At 39.7% G+C, this 26,167-nt stretch overlaps 1 protein-coding gene and 1 pseudogene across 2 annotated transcripts; one reads left to right on the top strand and one right to left on the bottom strand.

Moving 5' to 3' along the window:
* Positions 1 to 1,066: 1,066 nt before the first annotated feature.
* LOC108519218 (ras-related protein Rab-11A pseudogene) lies at positions 1,067 to 1,730 on the bottom strand (annotated as a pseudogene).
* Positions 1,731 to 13,936: 12,206 nt separating this feature from the next.
* Positions 13,937 to 24,107, top strand: SLC35G1 (solute carrier family 35 member G1). Of its 2 annotated transcripts, none has more exons than XM_017858061.1 (3): positions 13,937 to 14,175; positions 18,861 to 19,038; positions 21,039 to 24,107. In XM_017858061.1, the coding sequence occupies exons 1-3, from the start codon at positions 13,998 to 14,000 to the stop codon at positions 21,775 to 21,777; spliced, it is 1,095 nt and encodes a 364-aa protein (XP_017713550.1). In that variant the 5' UTR covers positions 13,937 to 13,997; the 3' UTR covers positions 21,778 to 24,107. The 2 variants fall into 2 exon arrangements, with proteins under 2 accessions (XP_017713550.1, XP_017713549.1); XM_017858060.1 differs by having other exon boundaries at positions 18,858 to 19,038.
* Positions 24,108 to 26,167: the final 2,060 nt, after the last annotated feature.

The raw sequence follows: 26,167 nt of genomic DNA, 5'->3' as shown, positions 1-26,167 counted from the left end.
TAAGGCATTTTAGAAATTGACTTCCAGAATAATAGAACATTTTTAAGCTCTCAAAATCCTGCTGTTTATAGGGCCACCTTACATTTGTGGAAATATACACTGTACTGAGAGAAGAATATATTACCTATAAGCTGTTCTGTGGCAAAATGATAGCTTATTTCTACCGTCTTCTTAGTTTGATTTGATCAAGACCAATAGGTCTGAGCTTCTAGTGATCAAGTTCTATTATGTCCTATAGTGATGGGCTTCCAGAATGAAAAGTAAACAATAATTGAGGAATCCAAACATTCCACAGATTAAGCTAAGTCTAGTGAAGACATAGCATGAAAAAGGTTGCAATCATTCCAGATAAGTGGATAATTTTATAAAACTAAAATCAAAGCACTGAAGATATGGAAAATTTCATAAGTATGAAGTAATAAGATACAAAAATGACACAGGAATTACAAAAATATTTGCCAGGCCAGGTATCAGAGCCCCAGCATCAAGAAGTGGTTGACTCATGGGTTGGTAAAAAGAATTTACTGACAACAGTATAGGTTTGAAAAAGGAAACCACTATTACAAAGTTGCCAGAGAGTGCAGCAGGCACCTCAGTGAGAGAACGGAGTGCACCGTGGTGGATTTTTCCTTAGTAGTAGTTATGAACTTTAAGGCAGAAGCTTGAGGGTAACTGGGACCATACTAGCCACATAGGTCATAATAAATGATTACATTTATAGTAATTTTGGTGCCTTAATGTCAAGCAAGGATTACACAGTGACTTTTGACATGGCATTCTGGAGATATATAGAAAGTCTAGTTACTTACAAACTTTAAGTTGAAAAGAGACCTGGAACTAGATGCCAACTTTGGATACTAGGGAAGTTTAATTACTCCTAAATTCTTCAGATAAGTTTTGCCTGTTTTGTGGTCAACAGTTGGTCTTTGCTTCCTTCTAAATTCCTCAGATAAGAAGTATTTGTCTCCAGGGCCTATTACTGGGTGGTTTTTGTTTTCCTCAATATTTAAATCTCAGACTTGAGAAATGGGCTATACATTGCCTTCCAGGGGAGAAGAGAAATGCCTTAGATGTTCTGAGAGCACTGCACCTTCGGTTTGTTTTCAGTGATTGGTGGAACATGAACAGGAACCACATTACTGCTTGGGGACTTGTCGTTTTCGGCTCTGTCTGATATTTGCTTCTGAGAAACAATGTGGGATATCTCTGTTAGAATTGTCTGAAAAGTAGCTTCTACATTTGTAGAGTCTAGAGCAGATGTCTCATTGAATGACAAATCATTTTTTTCTGCCAAAGCTCTTGCTTCAACTGTAGGAAATTCCCTGAGATGACGTAAATCACTCTTATTTGTCCATGATAACATGACAACAATGTTACTATCAGTGTGATCTCTCAGTTCTTTCAGCAATCGTTCTATATTTTCATATGTGAGATGTTTAGCAATGTCTTAAACCAATAAGGCACCTACATCTCTATGATAATATGCTTATGTTATAGCTTGGTATTACTCTTGCCCTGCTCTATCCCATACCTGTGCCTTTATTGTTTTCCTATCAATCTGGATGCTTCTTGTTGCAAACTACACCAATGGTACACTTGCTTTCCAGACTAAACTCATTTTGAGTAAATAAAGACAGGAGATTATTCTTTCCAACACCAGAATCTCCAATAAGGATAACATTAAAGAGGTACTCATTCTCATTGTTGCACGTGCCCATTGCACAACTGAGGAGTGAAGGGGTCAGAGCGGCAGTGGCATCTGTGAGACTAGGGAGGCACTGCTGCTCCTAATTTTCTACATTTGATGAAAAGTACCAATCCCGAGATCCAAGAATCTCAATGATCCTCAGGCAGGCAAAATAAAAACAGAGAAAACTACAAATTATGTCAACACGTATTGATGAAAAATAATGATAAAAGTTGCCAGGCAGTGACCAAAGACTTAGATTACAACACTCAATTCCCTTTGAATACTTGGAAAACTTTCTCAGGAAGGAAGGATATAAACAATCCTACACTGTAAGGATTAGAAAAAAATAAATATTTATTTAATGCCTAGCCATTGACAAACATCCACAAGCATCAGTACCATCCAGGAAAACATGACCTCACTAAACAAACTAAATAAGGCAGCAGTAACAAATTTCAGAGTGACAGAGATATGTAACCTTTCTGACAGATAATTCAAAATAGCTGTTTTGAGGAAGCTCAATGAAATGCAAGAGAAAACAAAGAAGAAATTCAGAATCCTATCAGATAAATTTAATGAAGAGACTGAAATAATAAAAAGGAGAAATAATTGTCAGGCAGAAATTCTGGAGCTAAACAATGCAATTGATAAACTGAAGAATGCATCAGAATCTCTCAACAGCAAAACTGATCAAGCAGAAGAAAGAACTAGTGAGCTTGAAGACGGGCTATTTGAAAATACAGAGTCAGTGGAGTCAAAAGAAAAAAGAATAAAAAAATAACGAAGCATGCTTACTTGGTCTAGAAAATAGCCTCAAAAGGGAAATCTAAATTATTGGCCTTAAAGAGGTGGTAGAGAGAGAGAATAGGGTAATTTAATCAAAGAGATAATAACAAAGAACTTTCCAAACCTAAAGAAATATGTCAATATTCAAGTACAAGAAGGTTATAGAACACCAAGCAGATTTAACCCAAATAAGACTACCTCAAGTGATTTAATAATCAAACTCCCAAAGGTCAAGGATAAAGAAAAGATTCTAAAAGCACCAAGACAAAAGAAATAAGTAACATATAAGGCAGCTCCAATATGTCTGACAGCAGATTTCTCAGTGGAAACCTTACAGGCCAGAAGAGTAGTATGATATTTAAAGTGCTGAAGAAAACTATCTTATCCCAGAATATTATATCCAGTGAAAATATCTTTCAAACATGAAGGAGAAATAAATACTTTATCAGACAAACAAAAATTGAGTGATTTTTTTAAACACCAGACCTGTCTTTTAAGAAATGCTAATGGCAATTCAATCTGAAAGAAAGGGACATTAATGAGAAATAAGAAATCATGTAAAGGTACAAAACTTACTGGTAAGTAACAATAAGTACATAAACAAATAAAGAATATTATAACAGTGTAATTGTGGTGTGCAAACTACTTATATCTTTAGTAGGAAGACTAAAAAAGATGAATCTATCAAAAATAATAACTACAACAAATTTTGAAGACACAGAGAGTATTATAAGGTATAAACAGAAACAACAAAAACATAAGAGAGGCGATGAAGTTAAAGTATTGAATTTGTATTAGTTTTCCCCTGGCTTGTTCATTAGTTTCTGTGTTCAATTTTGCAATCAGAGTTAAGTTGTCATCAGCTTAAAATAATGGGCTTTAAGATGTTATTTGCAAGCCCCATGGTAACCTCAAATCAAATACCTACAACAATTACACACACAAAAAAAAGAAAAAATCAAAACACACCACCAGAAAAAAATCATTTCCAAAAAAAACAAGACAGCAAGGAAAAAATGAAGAGAAGACCACAAAACAACCAGAAAACAAATAACAAAATGGCAGGAGTAAGTCTTTACTTATCGTTAATAACACTGAATGTAAATGGACTAAACGCTCCAATCCAAAGACATAGACTGGCTACATGGATTAAAAACACAAAACAAAACAAGACCCAGTAATCTGTTGCCTACAAAAAACACACTTTACCTATAAAGACACATATAGACTGAAAACAAAGGTATGGAAAAAGATATTCCATGCAAATGAAAACCAAAAAAACCAGCAGGAGTAGCTATACCTATATCAGACAAAATAGATTTCAAGACAAAAACTATAAATACAGACAAAGATGGTCATTATATAATGGAAAAAGGATCAATTCAACAACAGGATATAACAATTGTAAATATAAATACACTAGACGCTGGAGCAGCCAGATATGTAAAGTCAATATTTGTTTATTTATTTATTTATTGAGACAGGGTCTTACTCTGTTGCCAGGCTGGAGTACAGTGGTGTGACCAAGGCTCACTGTAATGGGTCACTGTAGCCTTGACCTCCCAGGCTCAGGTGATCTTTCCTTTTCAGCCTTCTGGGTAGCTGGGACTACAATTACACACTACTATGCCCAGCTAATTCTTTGTAATTTGTTGTAGAGACATGGTGGTTTTACCATGTTTCCCAGGCTGGTCCCAAACTCTGGACTCAAGTGGCCCACCTGCCTTGGCCTCCGAAAGTGCTAGCATTACAGGTGTGAGCTACCACATCCAGCCTAATGTCTTAAAACATTAAAAAAAAAAAAAAAAACTGAAATCATATAAAATATCTTCTCTGACCACAATAGACTAAAACTAGAAAGCAATAACAAGAAGAACTTGGAAACTATACAAATACATGAAAATTAAACAATATGCTCCTGAATGACCAGTGGGCCAATGAAGAAATTAAGAAGAAAACTGAAAAATTCCTGGAAACAAACGGATATTCACTGTCACCACTGTTACTCAACATAGGACTGAAAGTCTTAGTGAGAGCAATCAGACAAGAGAAAGAAATAAAGGGCATGAAAATTGAAAAGGAAGAAGTCAAATTATCTTTGTTTGCAAATGTTATAATCCTATGTTTAAAGAAACTAAAGACACCACCAAAAAACTATTAGAGCTGATAAACAAATTTAGTGAAGTTACAGGATACAAAATCAACATACAAAAATCAGTAGTATTTATTTATTTATTTATTTATTTATTTATTTATTTATAGAGACAGAGTCTTGCTCTGTCCCCCAGGCTGGAGTGCAGTGGCATGATCTCGGCTCACTGCAACCTCCACCTCCAAGGTTCACGCCATTCTCCTGCCTCAGCCTCCCAAGTAGCTGGGTCTACAGGCACCTGCTACCACGCCCAGCTAATTTTTTTGTATTTTTTTAGTAGAGATGGGGTTTCACCGTGTTAGCCAGGATGGTCTCGATCTCCTGACCTTGTGATCCACTCACCTCGGCCTCCCAAAGTGCTGGGATTACAGGCATGAGCCACCGTGCCTGGCCAAAAATCAGTAGCATTTCTATATGCCAACAGCAACAGTCTGAAAAAGAAACTGAGAAAGTAATTCCATTTACAACAGCTATAAATAAAATACTTAGGAATAAACTTAACCAAAGAAGAGAAAGATCTCTACAATGAAAACTATAAAACATTGATGCAAGAAATTAAACAGGGCATAATAAAAACAGAAAGATATTCCATGTTCATGGATTGAATGAATCAATATTATTAAAATGTCCATAACTACCCTAAGCAGTCTACAGATTCAATATAATCCCTATCAAAATACCAATGACTTTTTTTATAGATATAGAAAAAACAATCCTAAAATTTATATGGAACCACAAAAGACCCAGAATAGCCAAAGCCATCCTGAACAAAAAGAACAAAACTAGACGAATCATATTACCTGACTTCAAATTAAACTACAGAGCTATAGTAACCAATATGGCATGGTACTTGCATAAAAACGGACACGTAGATCAATGGAACAGAATAAAGAACCCAGAAAAAAGTCCATACATCTACAGTGAACTAATTTTTGACAAAGTTGCCAAAAACACACAATAGGGAAAAGACAGTCTCTTCAATAAACGATGCAATAAATATACTGAAGAATGAAACTAGATCCCTATCTCTCACCATATAGAAAAATAAAATCAAAATGGATTAAAGACTTAAATTTAATACCCAAAACTTTGAAACTACTAAAATAAAACTTTGGAGAAACTCTCCAGGACATTGGTCTGAGCAGAAATTTCTTGAGCAGTACCCCAAAAGCACAGGCTGCCAAAGCAACAAAGGACAAAGAGGATCACATCAAGTTAAAAAGCTTCTGCACAACAAAGGAAACAATCATCATAGTGAAGAGATGACCCACAGAATGGGTGGAAATATTTGTAAACTACCCATCTGGCAAGGGATTAATAAGCCAAATATATAAGGAGCTCAAACAACTTAATAGGAAACAAAACAAATTTAATAGTCTGATTTTAAAATGAGCTTAAGATCTAAACAGACATTTCTTGAAAGAAGACATCAAATGGCAAACAGGTATATGAAAATGTACTCAAAATCACTGATCATCACAGAAGTGCAAATTCAACCTACTATGAAATATCATCTCACCCCAGTTAAAATATTTTTTATCAAAAAGACAGGCAATAACAAATGGGGGTGAAGACGTGGAGAAACAGAAATCCTCATACAACATTGGTGGGAATGTAAATTAGTACAGCCGCTATAAAAACAGTATGAGGTTCCTCAACAAACTAAAATAGAACTACCATATGATCCAACAACCCCACTGCTAAGTTTATACCCAAAAGGAAGAAAATTAATATATCAAAGAGATATCTATACTCCCATGTTTATTGCAGCACTATTCACAATAGCCAGGATTTGGAATCAACCTAAGTGCCCATCAACAAATGAATGGATAAAGAAAATGTGGTGCATACACACAGTGGAATACTTTTCAGTCATAAAAAAGAATAAGATTCTGTCATTTGCAATGACATGGATGGAACTGGAGGACATTATGTTAAGTGAAATAAGCCAGGCACAGAAAGACAAACTTCATATGTTCACACTCATTTGTGGGAGCTAAATTTAAAACAATTGAACTCATGGAGACAGGCAGCAGGAGGATGGTTACCAGAGGCTGGGAAGGGTAGTGGGGGCAGGGGTAGGAAAAGGGGATGGTGAGTAGGTACAAAAATATCCTTAGATACAATGAATATGATCTCATATTTGATAGCACAAAAGGGTGACTACAGTAAGCAATAATTTGTTACACATTTTGGAATTACTGAGGGGGTATAATTGAAATGTTAGTAACACAAAGAAATGATGAATTCTTAAGGTGATGGATTTACCCTGATGGGAGTATTACACATTATGTGCCTGTATCAAAATATCTCATGTACTCCATCAATATATACACCTACTATGTACCCATAAAATTAAAATAAAAAAGTTAAAATATAAAATATATATGACATAAGGTTGATCACCTTTAAAAAAAAGTTGCCAGAGAAAACAGTGGGACAGAGATAATATTAACACTGATTTATCATCAGAGACAAGTCAGCCAGAAGAAAATAGAACAAGATTTTTAAGGCCTCGAAAGAAAAAAACTGTCAACCTGTAACTGTATATCCAACACATATATTCCTGAAAACACAAAATATAAATACATTTTTTACTCTACAAGAAATGTTTTAAAAGTTCCTCAGGCTAAAGGAAAATGATACCACATGTATCACATAGAGATAGAGTTCTAGACAAAGGAATGAAGAGTTTCAGAAGAGGTAAACATTTGAGTATACATAAAAAGTTTTTCTCCTCATTTTGTAATCTCCTTAAGAGGTAACTGACTGTCCTAAACAAAATACTAACAATGCATATATTTAAAGAAACTTATAACCTATTTCCTCCTCTCTATCCTTCAAGCAAGCTATTGTTATATTTGTCATACATTTTATCTAAATCTATGACAAATATGAATACACACACACTATGGAGGCTGAAGGAAATATTGCCCTTGTCAAACCAGAATTGCCTAGAAGCATTGTTGTTTTAGGGCAGTAATGGTTAAGAACTTGGGCTTGGGGCCAGTCACAGTGGTTCACGTCCAGCACCTTAAGGAGGTGGAGGTGGAAGGATTACTTGAGACCAGGAGTTTGAGACCTGCTTGGGCAATATAGTGAGACCTTGTCTCTACAAGAATTGCAAAATTAGCCAGATGTGTTGGAACGTGCCTGTAGTCCCAGCTAATATACAAATATACAAAGCAAATATATATGGTTTTGTATGTAAATGGAACTTCTTGAGTGCTTTCTATCCTTACTATCACTGAAGGTGAAATTGCTGCTGCTCCTTTAGGGGACTAGAACTGGCTTCTCTTATTGGGTTGTGGTAGTCAAGCACTGTGTGTGTGTGTGTGTGTGTGTGTGTGTGTGTGTGTGTGTATACATATGTTTGTCTGTAGAGTAAATCATGCTTTGTAGTTTGGTATTGGAATTCTCTGCTCGCTGACACTTGGCTTAAGTCTTCTTCCTCCTTGAGGTCTCATCTTAGTAGAAATTAACGTTTGCCCTTTTTGTTCCACAGAATCAGGAATTGGAGGAACATCCAGTAATGGGTACAGAGAAATGGAGCAGAGAGCAAGAAGGAGCAGAGGGAGAATAACAGAGTGCCTGGGGGCATGCAGACGATTCAGGAAGGGACTAACATTAGGTCTGAGTTATTAAGAAGGTATTCACGTTGCAAATCGCCTATGAACAGCCTCCATCCCCTGTGGGACCCAGCTAGGACCCATAGTTTGGACAGCAGAAGTGAGTTAGGAAGACATCAGAGCTGTAGACACTGGAATATGACTGTTCTCATAGCAGATTAAGACAGAGGTTGGCTTCTGTTAACATTATAAAAATTGTTTTTCTTCTTTATTTCATAGCATTTTACTCTAGGAAAGTTAAGATGCTAGAGAGACACCATAAGCCTGGTGTACATCACACAGCACCACTATAGTGTGGAAAGCTATCATTGAGTATTGCCATCGCAATGGTCTCAGGGTTCAAACCAGAACATCGAGTGAAAGAAACTATGCTCTAATGAGGTCCTCTCAGAAACCAGCAACCCTGGCAATTCAGCTCTCTGGGCAAACAATAGAGCAGAGTCGTCAGGACCACCCAAATAGGCATCTGATAATCCTGGGTTTCAATCTTACCTATGCCCTTCACTATCAGTTTGACTTTGGGCAACTGGTTTAACATCTCTGAGTCTCAATTTTCTCATCTATAAAATGAGGATGACAAAATGCATACTTTTTAAAAAAGAGTACTTACTGTCAGGTACTCTACAAGTATTATCTCATTTTATCCCCGCAACAGCTAGATACTACTATTATTCTTTTTTATAGGTGTGAAAATAGAGGCTCAGAGCAATGGGCTGTCATGTGTCGGAAGTCACAAGGCTGGTAAGTGGTACATCCAGGAATGGACCCTGGGCATTCTGACTCCAGAGCTCTGCTTTTAACTATTAAGCAAAACTGCTGGATAAAGCTCTCCTGAGTATTAAATGAGCTGATGAGCTCAATAGTGCCTGGCACATTTTGATTCTTTCATAAATGGTAATTATCAAAATGAGAGTTGAGTGAAATCCAAATCCCAAGTCATGACAAATCTGGGGTTAATGTGAATTCTGTAGCAACATCCAGGGCCAAGTCTAAAGCTCAGGCATCCTCACTCTCAGAGAATCTGTAAACAGAAAGTTCTCAAAGAAAAATACAAGTTCCCTGGGGTGTCAGAAATCATTTATACAGAAGCTGCCTTTTGCAGTATGGGAACAGATCAGAGAGTAGGAAAGCAAGGAAGAACTGGAGAATGTCCTGGCCACATCGTCAGAGCTCCCTTGAAAGGGAGCATCACAAATATACATATGTAACAAACCTGCACGTTATGCACATGTACCCTAGAACTTAAAGTATAATAAAAAATAAATAAAAATAAATAAATATAATATATTAAAACCTCATTAATAGTAACAGATTATTTTTATATTGAAATGAGAAAAAAAAAAGAAAGGGAGCATCCTGACTCCCAGCCCAATTTGTCCAAGAGGAGAGAACAAAAAACTGGGAGCTAAATGAGTGCCACACCTCTGGCACATGGATTTTGCAGGATGCTAGGTAATGCTAGCATCATTTTTCCATTTCTCTATCATCCCCCACCCAATCCCCATCAGGTCCTAAGCCTTGTCTCTTTTGTTCCCCACTCAACCACTGCTAAGAACTGTAAGCTGTCCAGTGTGTGCACTCAAACAACACTAGCTGAATGCATTACATGAAAAATGGTATGGAGATAAAGATATATTAGGGACCAGAATGGAAAATTGTCATACCTTTTTAAAAATGGAACACAGGACTTCAAAGAAACTTCAAAAATCTGATAAGGGCTTTAAAGTGTCTGCACCAAGTTCAAACTCTCAGAACTGTTTTCCCTGGCATTTTTAACCCCTTAAAAAGTTTAATAAAATATACATAAAATTTACCATTTTAACCATTTTAAATATACAACTCAGTGGCATTAAGTGCATTCACATGGCTGAACAACCATCACCACCATCCATCCACCGAACTCTTTCACCATCCATCCACCAAACTCCTTCACCATCCCAAACTGAAATGCCACACCCATCAAATGCTAACTCCCATTCCCTCCATATCCCAGACCCTGGGAACCATCATGCTACTTTCTGTCTCATGAATTTGACTATGCTAGGCCCGCTAATAAATGGAATCATACAACATTTGTTCTTTTATGTTCGGTTTATTTACTTAGCATAATGTCTTCAAGGTTCATCCATGTTGTAGCATGTCAGAATTTGATTTCTTAAGACTGAATACTATCCCACTGTATGCTTTATACCACATTTTGCTTATCTGTTCATCCACTGATGGACATTTCAGTTGTTTCCAGCTTTGGCAGTTGTGAATAATACTAATATGAAAACGAATGTACAAATATCTGTTCAATTTCCTGCTTTCACTACATCTGGGAATATATATCCAGAAGTAGAAATGCTGGATCATGTAGTAACTATGTCTAATTGTTTGAGGAGCTACTCCTGGCATTTTTTTCTGTTATATTTTCAGAGTCAGTTCCTACTTATTTGAACAGTTTATTTTGCCTCTCCAGTGTTCTATCCTACATTTATCCTAAATGACCTCTCTTTCGCTGGTCCCATCTTTCATTTACAACCAAGATTATTTAGAAACATGATCTTATGTTCCACAGTACTGATTTTTCCCAAAACAAAACATTAGGGCTGTTTGGAACAAACTGCCATTTCCCAAGTCATAAGGTACATTAGTTTAAAAGGTTAAGAATCCATGAATTTTTTGGGGAAAAAAAGCAGTCCTTCAAATCAGTACCAAGGTACCAGCTTGTTATGAAAGACAGTTCCTGACTTACAAACGTCTCACTTAGGAACATCCCTGACATGCAAAGAGCAGTGGAAACCAGGAGTCTGACTCCTCCTGGAAGTACCTGGAAGTCTCCACCTGCTGCCATGGGGATGGTGAGGATCTTGGACTTTGGGACAGGTAAAAAAAAAAACCCACCTCTTCTCCACTTTCATATTCCTTCTTCCTTCTTGACACCAGAACTATGGGAGTGCCATCCTTGCTGTGGCTACCTGGCATCACAGTGAGAGCTCCTGTTCTCACTGGAAGACTGAATCACTTCGGAAGCAGAAGAGTGTGTGCTGGAACACTGCATGATTTTGCATACAGAAACAATGCTCTTTCACATCTAGTCAACGAGTTCTGCACATTCCATCTCCTAGCCACCTCAAAATCCATCTTTCCTCTTTGCCGTTTCTACCTGGGGTCAGAATCTCATCTGGGCCACTTCAATAGGCTCTGAACTAGTCTCCTCCACAGTCGAGATTTCTGGCCCATCCTGCACACTATGGAGATCTATCTCTCACCAGCTCAACATCATTATCATCACCAAAGACCTGAAATAACAATGTTCAAGGGAGACCTTAACAGCCCCACACCTCTGCTGGGTGAAGCTTCAGGACAGCCATGTCTTCTGACTTCTAGTCTGGTCTGCATTTTTTTTTTTTTTTTTTTGAGACAGAGTCTCGCTCATGTTGCCCAGGATGTAGTGCAATGGTGTGATCTTGGCTCACTGCAACCTCCACCTCCTGGGTTCAAGCGATTCTCCTGCCTCAGCCTCCGAAGTAGCTAGGATTACAGGCACCCACCATTACACCTGGCTAATTCTTTTATTTTTAGTAGAGATAGGGTCTCGCTATGTTGGCCACGCTGGTCTTGAACTCCCGACCTCAAGTGATCTGCCCTCCTCAGCCTCCCAAAGTGCTGGGATTATAGGCCAGCCTGGTCCGCACTTTTCTCATTGGTTGCCTTTTATGTCAACATGGCTCTCAGCTAAATGGAAGAATGAATATAACTGATACCATTTATATATGAAGGTCAGCAGTAGAGGGGAAGGATGTTAAAGGGAATAAACTGCACATATGAAAGCATCTCACCACCTTTAGTCACCTGGTCAACACTGGTGTAGTATCCATTTTCTTCTCTTCTTCTTCTCCCTTTTCCAGGATGGTGTTGAAAGTGTTGAAAGTGGAGCAGTCAGGGTACTTCCTTCTCAAATCATCACACTTCTTTCTTCTTTACTACACTTCCTAGCCACAATTTTCACCATTTAAGAGGAGAGGATTCTTCAAACCCTTTCCACAACTAAATCTTAGAATGCAATTGTGAAACTGCACTTGACTTTCCAGATATTTGAGGAAGCTTCCTGGTTCTTGCTTTATAATCATGATCTACCACCCTCACCCTCCTTCCCTAAAATTTCCCTATCTAAAACAACGACAACAAAACCTGTTACAGGTATTTTTGTAAGTAGCCTTAAATTCTTTTAAAAGTATTATTATTATTATTATTATTTTTTATAGAGACAAGGTCTATATTGTCCAGGCTGGTCTCAAACTCCTGAGCTCAAGCGATCCTCCCACCTCAGCCTCCCAAAGTGCTAGCATGACAAGCTGAGCCACCGTGCCCAGCCTTAAATTCTCTTTAAGACAAGGCAAAAGTATGTGTTAATCAAGTTAGAATTCAGGTGACCATTTGTCTCAGTTTGCCTAGGACAGTCCCAGTTTATGCCTATTCCTTTGTATAACTTTTAAAAGAGCTCCTCCTTTTACTCTCCAAAAAAAAAAAAAAAAAGGTCCAGTTTGGAGGATAAATTGTATGCTGACCCTAGTTTAAAACACACTTTGATTTTCTACCATAGTGTTTTCCAGGTGATATTATGCTTTTGCCGGCATCATTGCATTTTATTGACATAACTACTCTGTGAAGCAGGAAGGGAAATACTTGACCTCTATTAAATAAAGGAGGTAATCAAGGCTTTGAGGGGTACAGTGGTGACTGAGTTCACACACTCAGGGCCAGAACCTAGGATTCCTGACTTCAAGTCTAAAACTGTTTCAGCTGTGGATCACTGTGGGCAAATGTCTGAGTAAAGGCAAACTTCACTCTCCTTTGGTGATCTGCTTGGCATTGGACTTAGAAGTTTAGATACGTTCATCCTTGCATAGAGACTGTTCTTCTACATATAAAGCAAGCAAAGAGATGGAAGAATTATTAGCTAAACAATAAGAGGCTGTTAGTGAATCCCGGGCCAAATGACATATATCTTCTACCCGATCTAATTACATCAGATTACTTGAATCTTACATCTGGCCAAATTAGGATATTTCCATTTAAGAAAAGAAAACCAACGATCAATAATGCACGCCTACTCTTGCAAAGAATGCAAAGAACATACAAATGGGTTCTGGTCAGACTTACAGATATATCTTCCTATAATTACACACTAATTCTTTCTTAAAAATATTTCCCAAACCACCAAAATTCTACCCTCCTCGGTAAGCGGCAAAGAGACAACACGGGAAACAAAACAAAATCCTAGACCATTTAAAGAAAAGCATAGTGCTTTGTAAAATCTTCGGGGTATCCCAGAGGTGCTGAAAGCGTGGCTACATCAATAAACGCCCACTCTTTGAGCCTCCTGAAAAGGCGGCCACAGGACCCCCGGGCGCCGGGGCTTCGGAACCTAGCGCCCCTCCTTGTCTGTGCCATGACAGACAGGTTCAGTGTGACTTGCTAAGGATGGCTCCAAGCAGCTGGGCCGTCCAGCTTGCCCGCAGCAGAGGGTTGGACGCCTTAGGGCCAGCTGTAGGCACCACAGCCCCACCAGGGAGGCGGCGGGTTTCCCCAGGTTAAGAGGCCAGCGGAGGACGCGCGCTGTCCACTTGGGGGAGAGTGCGGGAGGGCCGGGCGCGCATGCGCACGGGCGCCACGCCCGCCGGAAGAGCCGGCAGCCCTGGCGCTGCTGCTGGCGGCAGACTGCCCTGGCCGATGGTAGATCGCGAGCAGTGAGATGCTGCCTCAGGACAGCGCCGGGGCCGTGGAGCTCGAGGAGCCCGGGCTGCCGCTGACCGACGATGCACCCCCGGGCGCCAGTGAGGAGCCGGCGGCCGCCGAGGCAGCGGGGGCGCCAGACAGCGGCAGGTGCTGGCTCTGCCTTTCCTCGCGGTGTTGCTCCCGCACCGAGCCGGGTGAGTGCGCGGTGTGGACCGGGCTATGGTCTCGCTCCGGGGTCCCGAGCGGGCGCCGGCGGATTGGGGTTCCAGCAACCCGGGCACAGTGCCCACCGCGCCTCCGTCCCCACCGCGCCTCCGTCCCCACCCTGCCCGGGGCTCGGGAAACCCCTCGAGCTGTGAGCTGGGGGGGCTGCAAAGCGGAATTCCCGGCGCCCCAGCCGGCGCCAAGACGGAAGAAACTTTCCGATTGCTTGCAGTCCTTTTGGGATTCCCAGGCTGTTCCTGTATTAGTGCCGGGGCAGGGCTGTGGAGTCAGATTGCAGTTTGGCGTGCCCTCCCCGAGGTCTTAGGTAGGGGCTCAGCGAGAGAGGCCATCCTGCAGTGGGGCGAGGTTGCGAGGAAGCTGACCCTGAGAAGTGATCCCGGTGGCTACGGGTTCTCTCCGAAAAGGAAGCTGGAAAGCATCGAGTCTAAAAAAAATGTTCGTCCTAGAGTTTTAGAATCTTGGAAAGGCAGAGATAAGTGGGACCACTCGTTTTTAACCTTTAGGGATACAAGGACTTTTTTAGCAAACGATGCGGAACAAGGCATATCTTGTTAAGAAGCTCACAGCCCTGTCCCCAAAGCCAGGGAACCCTCGTGAAGAACACTTTATGTTCAATCTCCGTCCTTCGACACATGAGAAAAGTGAGGTCCAGGAAGGTGAGGGCTTTGGGGTTTTTGTTTGTTTTGTCTCCTCCAAGATGTGGAATGTGGGGGTGAGAAGGGGCGCATGTCCAGGGAGCACCAGGGTTAGGATCCCAGCTTGCCATGTACCGGCCTAGGGTCCTTTCCACTGGCCACAAGTGCTTCTTCAAGCACATTCCTCTTAGAAGTCGACCATCTACCAGGAGCAGCTTCCTGCAAGAAGAAGGGAATTGGCAAATCTCCTTTTAGGACAGTTACACGGCCTGCACCACCTTGTCCTCTGGGTCACCTCTCCTAAGTGTGACCCTGGATTTCTGTTCCTCTCATCTCACTGCACTTTCCCCTCCTCCCTTTGTGCGCTTTCCACAAGTTAGAGAGACAGACTCTAGGAAGACTATTCTTGCCCCATTTCTGTCCTAAAGGCAAACCGAAATGATCAGACTTGTGATCATTTATAAATGGGCTGGTGCCTCTAGAACAGGGGTTATGCCAGGCTGAATTGAACAGATAAGCAGGCTTTGAAAAGGTCAGTTTCTCACCTGTCACCCTCTGGCTGAATGTCCTTCTGGTGGCATGCTGAATCAGTCCATGCCAACTCTTAGGAGTTTCCCCTTTTTGTGAATGGAAGAGGAATTCTCTACCCCCAGGCAGCTCATGGCAAGATGAGATACTTATATGAGTCTATCTAAGAATCTTGTGGGTGTTTTAACTTCAAAGAAAGTTTCTACCAGTAAGACTTATTGTAAGGTGACAAGATGGTATTTTGGAAAGAAAATTGACATAAAAACACTTTACTGTTGTCATTGAACTTTGTGACACCTCTTGTTCTAACTGCTTATCTCAACAAAGCTTTTTTCAAATTCTGGTTGGAACTGTTAACCCATATGTCTTATATTCTTGGATGACCTTAACAGACAGCATACAGCTGTCCCGAGACATCTCCTTACTTTCTTCAGGGACAGTGTGGGTCTTAGACTGAAGCAAGGAGAAGTATTTTCTTAGGCCTGTGCCTCACGTCCTCTGGAAGGAGTTAGTGATTGAGTGTAGCAGTGGTTCTCAAACCAGTGGAGTCTTTTAGAGTTACAGATATTCTATTTCAGTGGGTCTGAGATGGGGTTTGAGAATTAATTTTTTTTTTTTTTTTTTTTTGGAGATAGGGTCTTACTCTGTCACCTAGGCTGTAGTGCAGTGGCATGATCACAGCTCACTGCAGCCTTGACCTCCCTGGCTTACTTGATCCTTTCATCTAAGCCTCCCAAGTAGCTGGAACCACAGGCACACACCACCACACCCAACTAATTTAAAAATATGTTTTGCATTGACGAGGGGGTTTCCCTGTGTTGCCCAGGCTGGTCTCAAACTTTCGGGCTCAAGAGATCCTCCCACCTTGTCCTCCCAACGTGCTGGGATTATAGTTATGAGCCACTGCACCTGGGAATTAAAATTTTAAGTGTTATGCAGGTGATTCTAATTCCCAACCAGGATTGCGAATCACCAGCTTAAAGCAGAGGATAGAAAAGCTGAGCAACTTTGCAATTTTCTTCTAAGTGAGGAAATTATACCATGGCCACTTACCTAATCTGAATAATTTGAGTTACCAAATTATTATATATGCTTGCAGTGAGATATGAACATGGAACATAAACAAATGCCTCTTTCAATTATGCTAGTGGTGCTCATCTCCATTGACAGGATTGAAATGATTCAGTAAGAGACTGAGGTTTGTCTGAGTGGAGCCAGTCCTCACCCTCATTAACAAATCATCAAATGCAGCGAAGCCTTCTAATGTCTGTCCCTTCCCAGTTGGAAAGCATGAGCCTTAAGTGTTTATAGGCAAGGAAATATATGTGTATGTGTTTTAAGGGAAAAGGTCACCAGGGCCAAGGGGGTGCAATTAATTTTTAAAGAGTTAAAATATTTAATGTTACGTTAAAATATTCCTGGGAAAAATTAGCAAGTTTATGTTGGAGAAGATACTTGAAACATAGAGCAGGGAGATGTTTTCTGTCCTTGATCTTCTCGTTCTGTTCTGTTTGAGGGTGGAGTTTCTATGTAGGGGTTGAGTTTCTTTTAAGAAAACACTGTTTTACTTGGAACTGAATTCTGAAATTTCAGAGGTCAAACCCTAAGGCTGACCACAACCAAGGCATGTATTTTGTGGTACTTCATTTGGAAATCTTCTAAAGCTTCCTTCTCATGGGCTGAATGTGTACAGTTTATTTCTGCAGTATGTGAGCACATGGACACAGAACAGAATGAGGATTCTGGCCTCTTAAAGGAAGGATGACTGCTAGTTCCAAAACAGTATCTTCAGTTGTGCACCTAGAACAGGAAGAGGTAGAGAATGGTGCCTTTGACGGCAAGGCCAGGCTGTAGAATGCCCCAGAAAGCCTGTGCATCAGCATAGTTTGGTCCCAGTTTGCAAAGTCATCTCACTGACCTGAAGATGTGTAAATGTATTACCTGGTGTTTACATTTATCAGAGAAGGGCATTTTTAAAAACATTACACAATACTGTTTTATAGCTATCACATTGTAAAGTCCTAGATTGGAATGATAATATGAGTTTTCCTACAAATTGCTCATAACCACTCACCCTTCAGTTCCACTGTGCTCTTAATCAATGAGGGCCACTTGTGTTTCCTTTTTTTTTTTATTTTGAGACGGAGTCTTGCTCTGTTGCCCAGGCCGGAGTGTAGTGGTGCAAACTCAGCTCACTGCAAGCTCTGCCTCCCGGGTTCACGCCATTCTCCTGCCTCAGCCTCCCAAGTAGCTGGGAGCCTGCCACCACACCCGGCTAATTTTTTGTATTTTTAGTAGAGACGGGGTTTCACTGTGTTAACCAGGATGGTCTCGATCTTCTGACCTTGAGATCCGCCCGCCTCGGCCTCCCAAAGTGCTGGGATTACAGGTGTGAGCCACTGTGCCCGGCCTATGTTTCCTTCTTATCCTCAACCCTGTTTTTGTGTTAATTTCAAAAAAGAACATATCCCGCAGTGTGTGGCCTTTGTTTTAGGGCATTCTCTGCCCACCCTGCTGCTTTTGCTCTCCTCTAAATGACAGAGGAGTAAGACTGAAAGCAGGTTCTACTCCTGTGTAGGAAACTAAGACATAGAAAGTGGCTAAACAAAAGTTTAAAGCTCACACAGATTGTCATTAATGACTGAATACTTGATGCCCTGGAGGAAGCACTGGTTTCCTGGTTCAGATCTAGCCAAGAGTAGGGATTTGTTGGCAGTTCTGTACAAAGCACTTGGGATCCAAAGGGCTAGATAACCTGCACCCTCCCCTTGAGGAATTTGTGCTCTGAATGGGAAGATCAGTTGTGAATCATGAAAAGTTACATGTAGATTTGATTAACAGTTCAAAATAACAAAATGGAGAACCTTCCCAGACTATGCTGTTGCCAATAGTGTTAGACTGTTGTTTTTCCCTGAAGTTCTCTCACCTTTCATTCACTGAATATTTATCCAGTGTCTTCCATGTGCCAGGCATGAACAAGACAGCAAGATCCCAGCCCTGGAAGAGCTCACAGACTTGGGGGAAGTCAAATAATCAACAGATAACTGTATAACCCAATTAGAACCCATTTTCCAGAAAAGAACACTTTCTTCATAAAGCCAATTTCACCAGTGAGATGGCATAAGATATCATTTGGAAGGATTTTTTACTTGCCATCTTGACAAGTTTTTCTTAAAGATTTCTCTCACCATCTTGGCAAGCATTCTACTTCTTGACTTGTAAGTGCGGAATGATTCTTCAGTGAGCCATAGGAAATCCATTTGATAGGGTGAAACGGCATTTTAAAAATGCAGGTTTAAATTGTTGTCCTCATCTATGGTTCTTCATAATGGATGGTGAAAATGGCACAGGCCCAGAGAAATGATATGCTTAGGAGGTAATATAGCCTATTAACCTTTGACACTGCTCCATTTTTCCCAGTATCTAAGCGAAAAATGATAAAACATACACTTGGAAGCAAGGACTAACCAGAATTTAATCTTTTTCAGAAGCCAAGAAGAAAGCACCCTGTCCTGGACTTGGCTTGTTTTACGCATTATTGTCTGCCTTCTGTTTCTCAGTGAGCTCTTTATTGGTTAAAAAAGTGCAAGACGTCCATGCTGTAGAGATTAGTGCATTTCGATGTGTGCTCCAAATGCTAATTGTTCTCCCTTGCTTAATATACAGAAAGTAAGTATTTTTTAACTGCAAAGTAGAAGATATTAATAAATGTGTGTGTGTCTTTTCACCTGCCTATAATTACTCTACAGTATCTGCTTTATCCCTCTCATACACTTACCAGTTCCTACGCCCCTTGGCTCTGCTTCATCAAAAGTCATAAGCATCCACCCATAGAAGATTCTACCATAAGCATAAACCACATACCCAGCAAAGTGGGGAGAAAGAAATTTTGTTGTTCACCACCTCCCCTTTTGAAAACAGAGCTTTCTTTGTATAATTCCTCCTGTCTTGTATCACCCTCCCTTCTTTCCTTTGGCGTAACTACTGTTTGGAAGGAAAAAATGAATGAAAAGAAGTAATAGTGTATCCTAGTGTCAGAAGTTTTTTTTAGAACGAGCTGCTTTCTTACCAGGGCAAATAAAATATTATAATAATAATATTTAGGTATTCCTCAAAAGGTGATGGGGTAACCCTGAGCAAGGTTACTTTCATATTCAGTTTCCTCTTTTGTAAACTGGAGGGAATGATACTGTGTGACCTCTGCCCTACAAGGTGATAACAGGGGTCCAATAAGATTTATTATAGGGCAGAGTGCCTTGTGTAGAACGTAACAGCATATGAAAATCATCTCTATTCCGCACTCTCTGTTCTCTCCCAACCCAATTCCTCTTTTCCTTCCCTGTCGTACTCCCTACCCTGCCTGGGTTAAAATTATGCTTCCTTCAACCATTGTAACCTCCGTATACCTCAGTGTATTTAGAACCCTGAGAGAGAGACCAGTTGGGTCCTTGGTGGCTGCCTGGCTCTTTGTCTCTTTGGGCACAAAAGCCTACACCCCAAATGGAAAGCTTTAGTCACTTGTCACCAAAGTCTGCTTGTATCTCTAACATGGTGCAGACTCACTTAGAAGAGTTTCACTCCATATCCTAAGGATTTGGTGGGAAAAGTGAAAATCTGCTAATATCTGCAAATTTCTGTCAATGTGGACAAGTCACATTATTTTAAGAAATGATGGTAGGGCTTTAGAAATTTCTAAGGGTAGCAGCGGAACACTGATGCTAACATAATTATCTTCCCCATTTTGAAATAAAGATACTGTCAGGGGAAGAACAGTGGAAGAATGTTGTTAAAATCCTTGGTCCTAATCTGTTTTGACCCATTTTATGTTTTATTATCATGGAAGACTCTTTGCTTCTCAAAGTATGGGCCAAATGTGACCGTGCTTTTATTTTAACTCCAGGATACCCGGGGTAGCCTAGATGATAATCTAAAATAAGTCTAGCCCTGCAACAAGTCAGCAAGTTGCACCTAGACAGGAACCTACACAGAGTAGGTACTTAGTAAATATTTATTGAAAAGAATTTGAATAGCAGTAAGCATGGTTTTCCAAACACTACATGTTCTTTTTCAGTGCGTTTTGACTCCTCATGAGAACAATGAAAACTTGTCTCATATTCAATGACTAAAATAAATCTTAGCAGTGTTTCAAGTTTTATAGAAAAATTCATGAGATTGAGAATCAGCATTAGCTGGGTCTAAGTTTCCTTAAACAGGGCAGCTGAATCTTGACCTTGTATTTATTGTAAAAGTGGTATGTTTTCTTTATAGAAAATTTGGAGAAAATAAAGAAGGAAAATTATCTATGACTTTATCTATTAAGAGATAAACATGATTAACATTTAGTTTATTTTCCTTTTGTCCTTTTGCAAGCATATATATATACATATACGTGGGATACGTATCTATATTAATTGAATTATAATTTTACTATGTATGTAATTCACTTGCACTGGTATTGCTTTTACTGTGAACGCTTTACTGTCATTAACTATACTTAGAAAATACTATTTTAAAAGGTATATAATATTCATTTGTGGATATTATAAGTAATTTACTATTCCCTTATTTTTTGATATTTAGTACTTTTAAAATAATGTTTAATTGCAAATTATAATTTAAAAACAAATGTTAATTTCATTTAATATGCATTTCTTCATTTGAATTTACAGAACTGGGTTTATAGGCCCAAAAAGTCATCGAATTTTCCTCATTCTCCGAGGAGTCCTTGGTTCTACCTCCATGATGCTTATATACTATGCTTTCCAGACAATGGCCCTCGCTGATGCCACAGTTATCACGTTTAGCAGTCCAGTGTTTACGTCCATATTTGCCTGGATATGTCTCAAGGAAAAATATAGCCCTTGGGATGCTCTTTTCACCATGTTCACAATCGCTGGAGTGACCCTTATCGTGAGACCACCATTTTTGTTTGGTTCCAACACTTCAGGGATCGAAGAAAGCTATTCAGTCCACCTTAAGGGAACATTTGCAGCAATTGGACACGCCGTGTTTGCTGCATTGACTCTAGTTATCCTAAGAAAAATGGGAAAATCTGTGGATTACTTTCTGACCATTTGGTATTATGTAGTACTTGGCCTCGTTGAAACTGTCATCATCCTCTTTATATTAGGAGAGTGGAGTCTGCCTTACTGTGGGTTGGACAGGCTATTTCTCATATTCATTGCGCTCTTTGGTTTGGGGGCTCAGATATTTATCACAAAAGCACTTCAAATAGAAAAAGCAGGGCCAGTAGCAATAATGAAGACAATGGATGTGGTCTTTGCTTTTATCTTTCAGATTATTTTCTTTAATAATGTGCCAACATGGTGGACAGTGGGTGGTGCTGTCTGCGTAGTAGCCAGTAATGTTGGAGCGGCCGTTCGTAAATGGTACCAAAGTTCCAAATGAAGCATCATTGCAGAAATACATATTTTTTTTCAAGTACACCATCACCTAATTCACAGACAGGATATGCACACATCTGGAAAATCTGCATTTGCTTCGTTGGTTATATTTAATAAATTTCCTAAAGAACCATTTTTGAATATAGTATGTCTTTAATTAGTTAAGAGTAGCTAGTCTGTTTGGTGTAAAAATATTTTGGTAGCTTTGGTTTTGTTTTTTTGTTGTTGTTGGGGTCGAGTTGCTGAGAGGAGAGCTCATTGTTTGAAGAAAAACCAAAAAATTTTATGGCTAGTAATATTATATGTAATTTTTTAAATGTATTTTTGGTACTGATGGGATATGGGTGGGGAGGCTATTTTAGATATTCTTTTAGCAGTGTAGAGCCTAAGAAACTTGGTTCTACCACCATGATCTTTATATACTATGCCTTCCAGGCAATTGATAATGCTGCTATAATTAGTATTATGTTGATAATTCATTTGCAACCTTATTCTATTTAGGAGGACAAAGTTGAAGCTTAGAATAGGTGCCTGCTTAATGGTGTTAATAATACAAATGAATTGGCCTTATTTTCAAGTATTTTATAAATGATTATACTTGTAACTCATATTTGTGCCTTTTCATTTTAATGCTGGAATTTTTATTATGTCACCTCTAAAACACTTAAATTGCCAAATTTGGCAAGTAGTTTTCTGTTTCAGTCGCATTAGCAACTGCAGCTAGCATTCTATAATTTTAATTGTCCTCAGTTTTTTTTGAAACTGCTCTAAATTTTTCTTAACATTCCAGGATTTCAGATCTTTAAATCACAAAAAGAAATCTTGGCATGACCAGTGTGCACATTTCCATCGTGAAGTGTTTTCTCTTCACTAGAAATGTGATTTTCTATAAATTCCCCTTGAATTTATAGTGTGATGCCAAATAAAATTTTCTCAGGATCTTATTAGGTTGAACCATATGTAATTGCCAAGATTTTACTATTTTAACTTAAAAAACCATAGTTTCATATGGCTCACCCTAATAGATACCTCCCTTATTCTCTAAATGAAGTAGAAGACTTTGGAGTATATGTTTTTAAAGTAATTTTTAAAAATATGGTAATGTATTAAACTTATTTTATAGTTATGAAATTATATGTAATAATGTTTTATGTTGTACATTAAAGACTTGTGAATCCATGTTTGATTGACTTTCATAGTTTCCTGCATTGAAATAAAAATCACTATAAATTCTAGGTTATCAGCATGATGTTAAATGTCAGTGCCATACCATGATGCAGCACCATGACACTAACGCCACGAATTCAAACAGCACATTTTACATCTGGAACTTCATCAGACCAATACTTTGCAGTTAGAGAGAATTTAATATCTAGAAAAGCTTGGGAGGTTAGTCAGGACTTAGGGAGTACACAAATGATTCTTTGTTGTAACGAACCCTTTATTGGTGAGGTTGCAGTAGCCTCCAGCTCTTACTGTGTCAGATGAAGCATCCGTCATTATCTTAAGCCCACAGAGTTGAAAGGTTATAGGCTCTTTCGTACCCTCTCATCATAATTTTCCCAAAGCAAAGAGGAACTTGCCTTCTAGGATTCGTGCCTTGGTGAGAAAGGATCTTTTCCAATAGTTCAATGGGGGAATTTTTGGCTTGCTGATTTTATCAATTGCCTTGACACCTGACAAATCCTAAATGAAGTCTATGTAGGTAAGTCATCTCTATTTCACCTAATTTACAGTGTTGGAATTTAGACTTGCAAAAACATCATATTTTAGATATCTAAGATATCTAAAATATCTTAGATAATTATAGAATCAGGAGCATTTGAGAACTCAGAGGTCTCAGAAATCATCACATAGGGGCTGTGCTCCATAGATAGGGATGATAGAGAGGAGACCTGCCCAAGTTGAATTTCCATGGTCTTCCTCCCTCCCTTAGTTCCATGATAAAGTATGGACAGTAAACCACTACTTGAGCCACCTAAGGTGAATTAACTCTCAGGGAACCCTCTTCCAGTTCTTTACCTTGCACAACGAAAGAACCAATGGCACCTAGAAAGTTAAATCCCTTCAGGCCCATACACTAGAGCATGTTTTATTTCAACAATGTGGTTTAAGTACTTGAATGTTACACTATATGACTGAGGTTAGAGAAAATGTTTCTTCTAGCCCTTGCAGGTATGATTCTTAAATACAATGTCCAAGGTGTATACAAGGATATGTATTGTAACAACTATGGGTATGTATATTTTCAGAGTGTAGTTTCCATATCTTAAAAGTAAAATATTTTCATAAATTGTTTTATAAGTACTAATAAAATAATATGAAAGAAAGCTATATGTTGGTTGTTATTTCCCTTTCAACCCTGTGCTTCAAAATTTATTTTCTATAGGAGATTAACCTCTAGCCATCCAGCTGGGGTACAATCTCAAGGTTTAAACGGTTTATCTGACCTGCTTGTACTATCAAGAGGGTCAGATGAACAGTGTAATCTGTTTCTCTCTCCAAAATAAAGGCATTAATCTTCTGTGTCAGTGAGACCTTCATTCTTCTAGATCCTGAGAACTTACAAAGCAGCTTTGAACTCTGTACTTTTTGTTCCTGTAGCAAATCCGTTACTAAATCCTGAAGAGTCTTTCTTATTGTCTTCTTACTGTCTTGTGGATTCATTCTTTCCTCACCATTTCCACTGCTACCATCTTAGTCCAAGACTTAACACCTTACACCTGAATTGCCACAATAGTACGCTGGTTACCTGCTTCTAGACTCTTTCTTCTACTCTGATTTCTGTCTCAGTGCCAACTTAGTGTTCCTAAAGCCCTGCTTTCACTGTTACTCTGGTTCTCATGAAACCACAGTGATGCCTTATTACACACCATATCACATCAAATTATTCATCTGGCCCTATTCCCACTTCTCCGACCTGATTTCTACATCTCAACACAAATTGGATACTCCTGTCAGCCTTACCACTAGCTCCCGTGTTTGCCAGTAGAGTCCTTCCTCTGCATTTCCCCCCTGTCCTTACCTTCTCTTATTTACCCTCTAAGGCCTGTTAGCCTCCAATGCCTCAGCTTGGGCTTTTGTTTCTTTTGGACTCTAGCTTCTCCTACCTACATAATCCATCTTGGAAGAGTGGGTAAAGCATTGGATTAGGATCTGAAGATCTAGTATGGTTTTATCACTTTTCAGCTGGGCAAATCACCTAATGCACCTGAGCCTGTTTTCCTCGCTTGCCCAGTCCCTCTTGCAAATGAGTGCCGTAGAAGGGCTTGTAGACCATTAAGAAGGATGAAAACATAAGTATTGAACTGTGGTTAAGAATGTAGAATTGAGTATTCACTCTCCTCTTCAAAATGAGGCTTATAACAGAGTCCTTACTCCTGAGCAGCCTCACCAGGAACCATAGGAACATGCCTATTAGAGTGCAAACTCCATTTGACACCCTCCTGCTAGCACAGAATTGTGCTGTTGGAAAGCTTTCACTTCCTAGCTGATCTTCCCAGGTAGGGCTGCCAAGGATCACCAGTCCTTTCATGCGCAGGTGTTGCCACCTTTCCAGTTCTGGCCCTAGCTCTGGTCTTACATGGGTATTATACTTGGCTCTGACCTGGGGAATGGGCCTGAATCTTGTTTGTTTCCCGTGCACTACGTACTCAGCATGCTTCTTTTAGCCTCTTATCTATTGCACCCAGTAAGCATAATTAGTCTCTTGAGGGCATTCTAGTAGGAAGAGAGCCAGATGTCCTTGATAGCACCCTGGTGTCTGATCTGGTGTGTATGGATCCATGGTCAATAATGGGCATCAGAATTTGGCTATATGGGTAAAAGCTGGATATACGAATCCTGGACACTATTCTAAGCATGCTGTTTTATGCCCCCTTTGGTGCCTTATATCAAATCTAATACAGCTACCATATTCACCTAGAATTCTGCAAGATAACCTAATAGGGACTCTGGTCCACAAAGACGGATCCACGTTTTAGCCTATTTGAACATTAAGTTTGGAGCTGGACCTGGGAAAACAATTCACAGCCCATGAACCTTGGCACTTCTCATCTCCTGGAAATTGGGGGGTGGGTTTTATAGCAAGAGGGTAAGGAGAAGACATAGCTGTTATTAAGGGAGGGCAGGAAATGTAGCAGAGATGCCCAGTACACAGGAAAAGGTTCCACTGGGCCCAGGAAATGTCACTACTAGAGGAAAGAGCCTGGGTCTCTTCTACTGAACTTTCATGGTTCTAGAAACCATGTGAGATTAATACCAAAGCCTGATGAAGCAAAGGAAGTAACCTAGATTCATGATGAGTTGCCTGGGTGGGGTCAGGAAAGTATAAAACCATAGTTGAGCAGAAGTAGACTTGAGCAGGAGGAAATGTGTTCAGGTGAATGGTGCAG

Source organism: Rhinopithecus bieti, unplaced genomic scaffold (assembly GCF_001698545.2).
Source record: "Rhinopithecus bieti isolate Rb0 unplaced genomic scaffold, ASM169854v2 scaffold_48366, whole genome shotgun sequence".
In the NCBI taxonomy this organism is placed as follows: Eukaryota; Metazoa; Chordata; class Mammalia; order Primates; family Cercopithecidae; genus Rhinopithecus; species Rhinopithecus bieti.
Note: the sequence above shows the minus strand (reverse complement) of the source record. Positions and strands in the feature narration are given on the sequence as shown.

Coding starts and splice junctions, on each gene's coding strand:
- SLC35G1 (XM_017858060.1), top strand. CDS start 13,998: ATGCTGCCTCAGGACAGCGCCGGGGCCGTGGAGCTCGAGGAGCCCGGG. Junction 14,176..18,857: donor TTGCTCCCGCACCGAGCCGG/GTGAGTGCGCGG, acceptor AATCTTTTTCAG/AAGCCAAGAAGAAAGCACCC. Junction 19,039..21,038: donor CCTTGCTTAATATACAGAAA/GTAAGTATTTTT, acceptor TTGAATTTACAG/AACTGGGTTTATAGGCCCAA.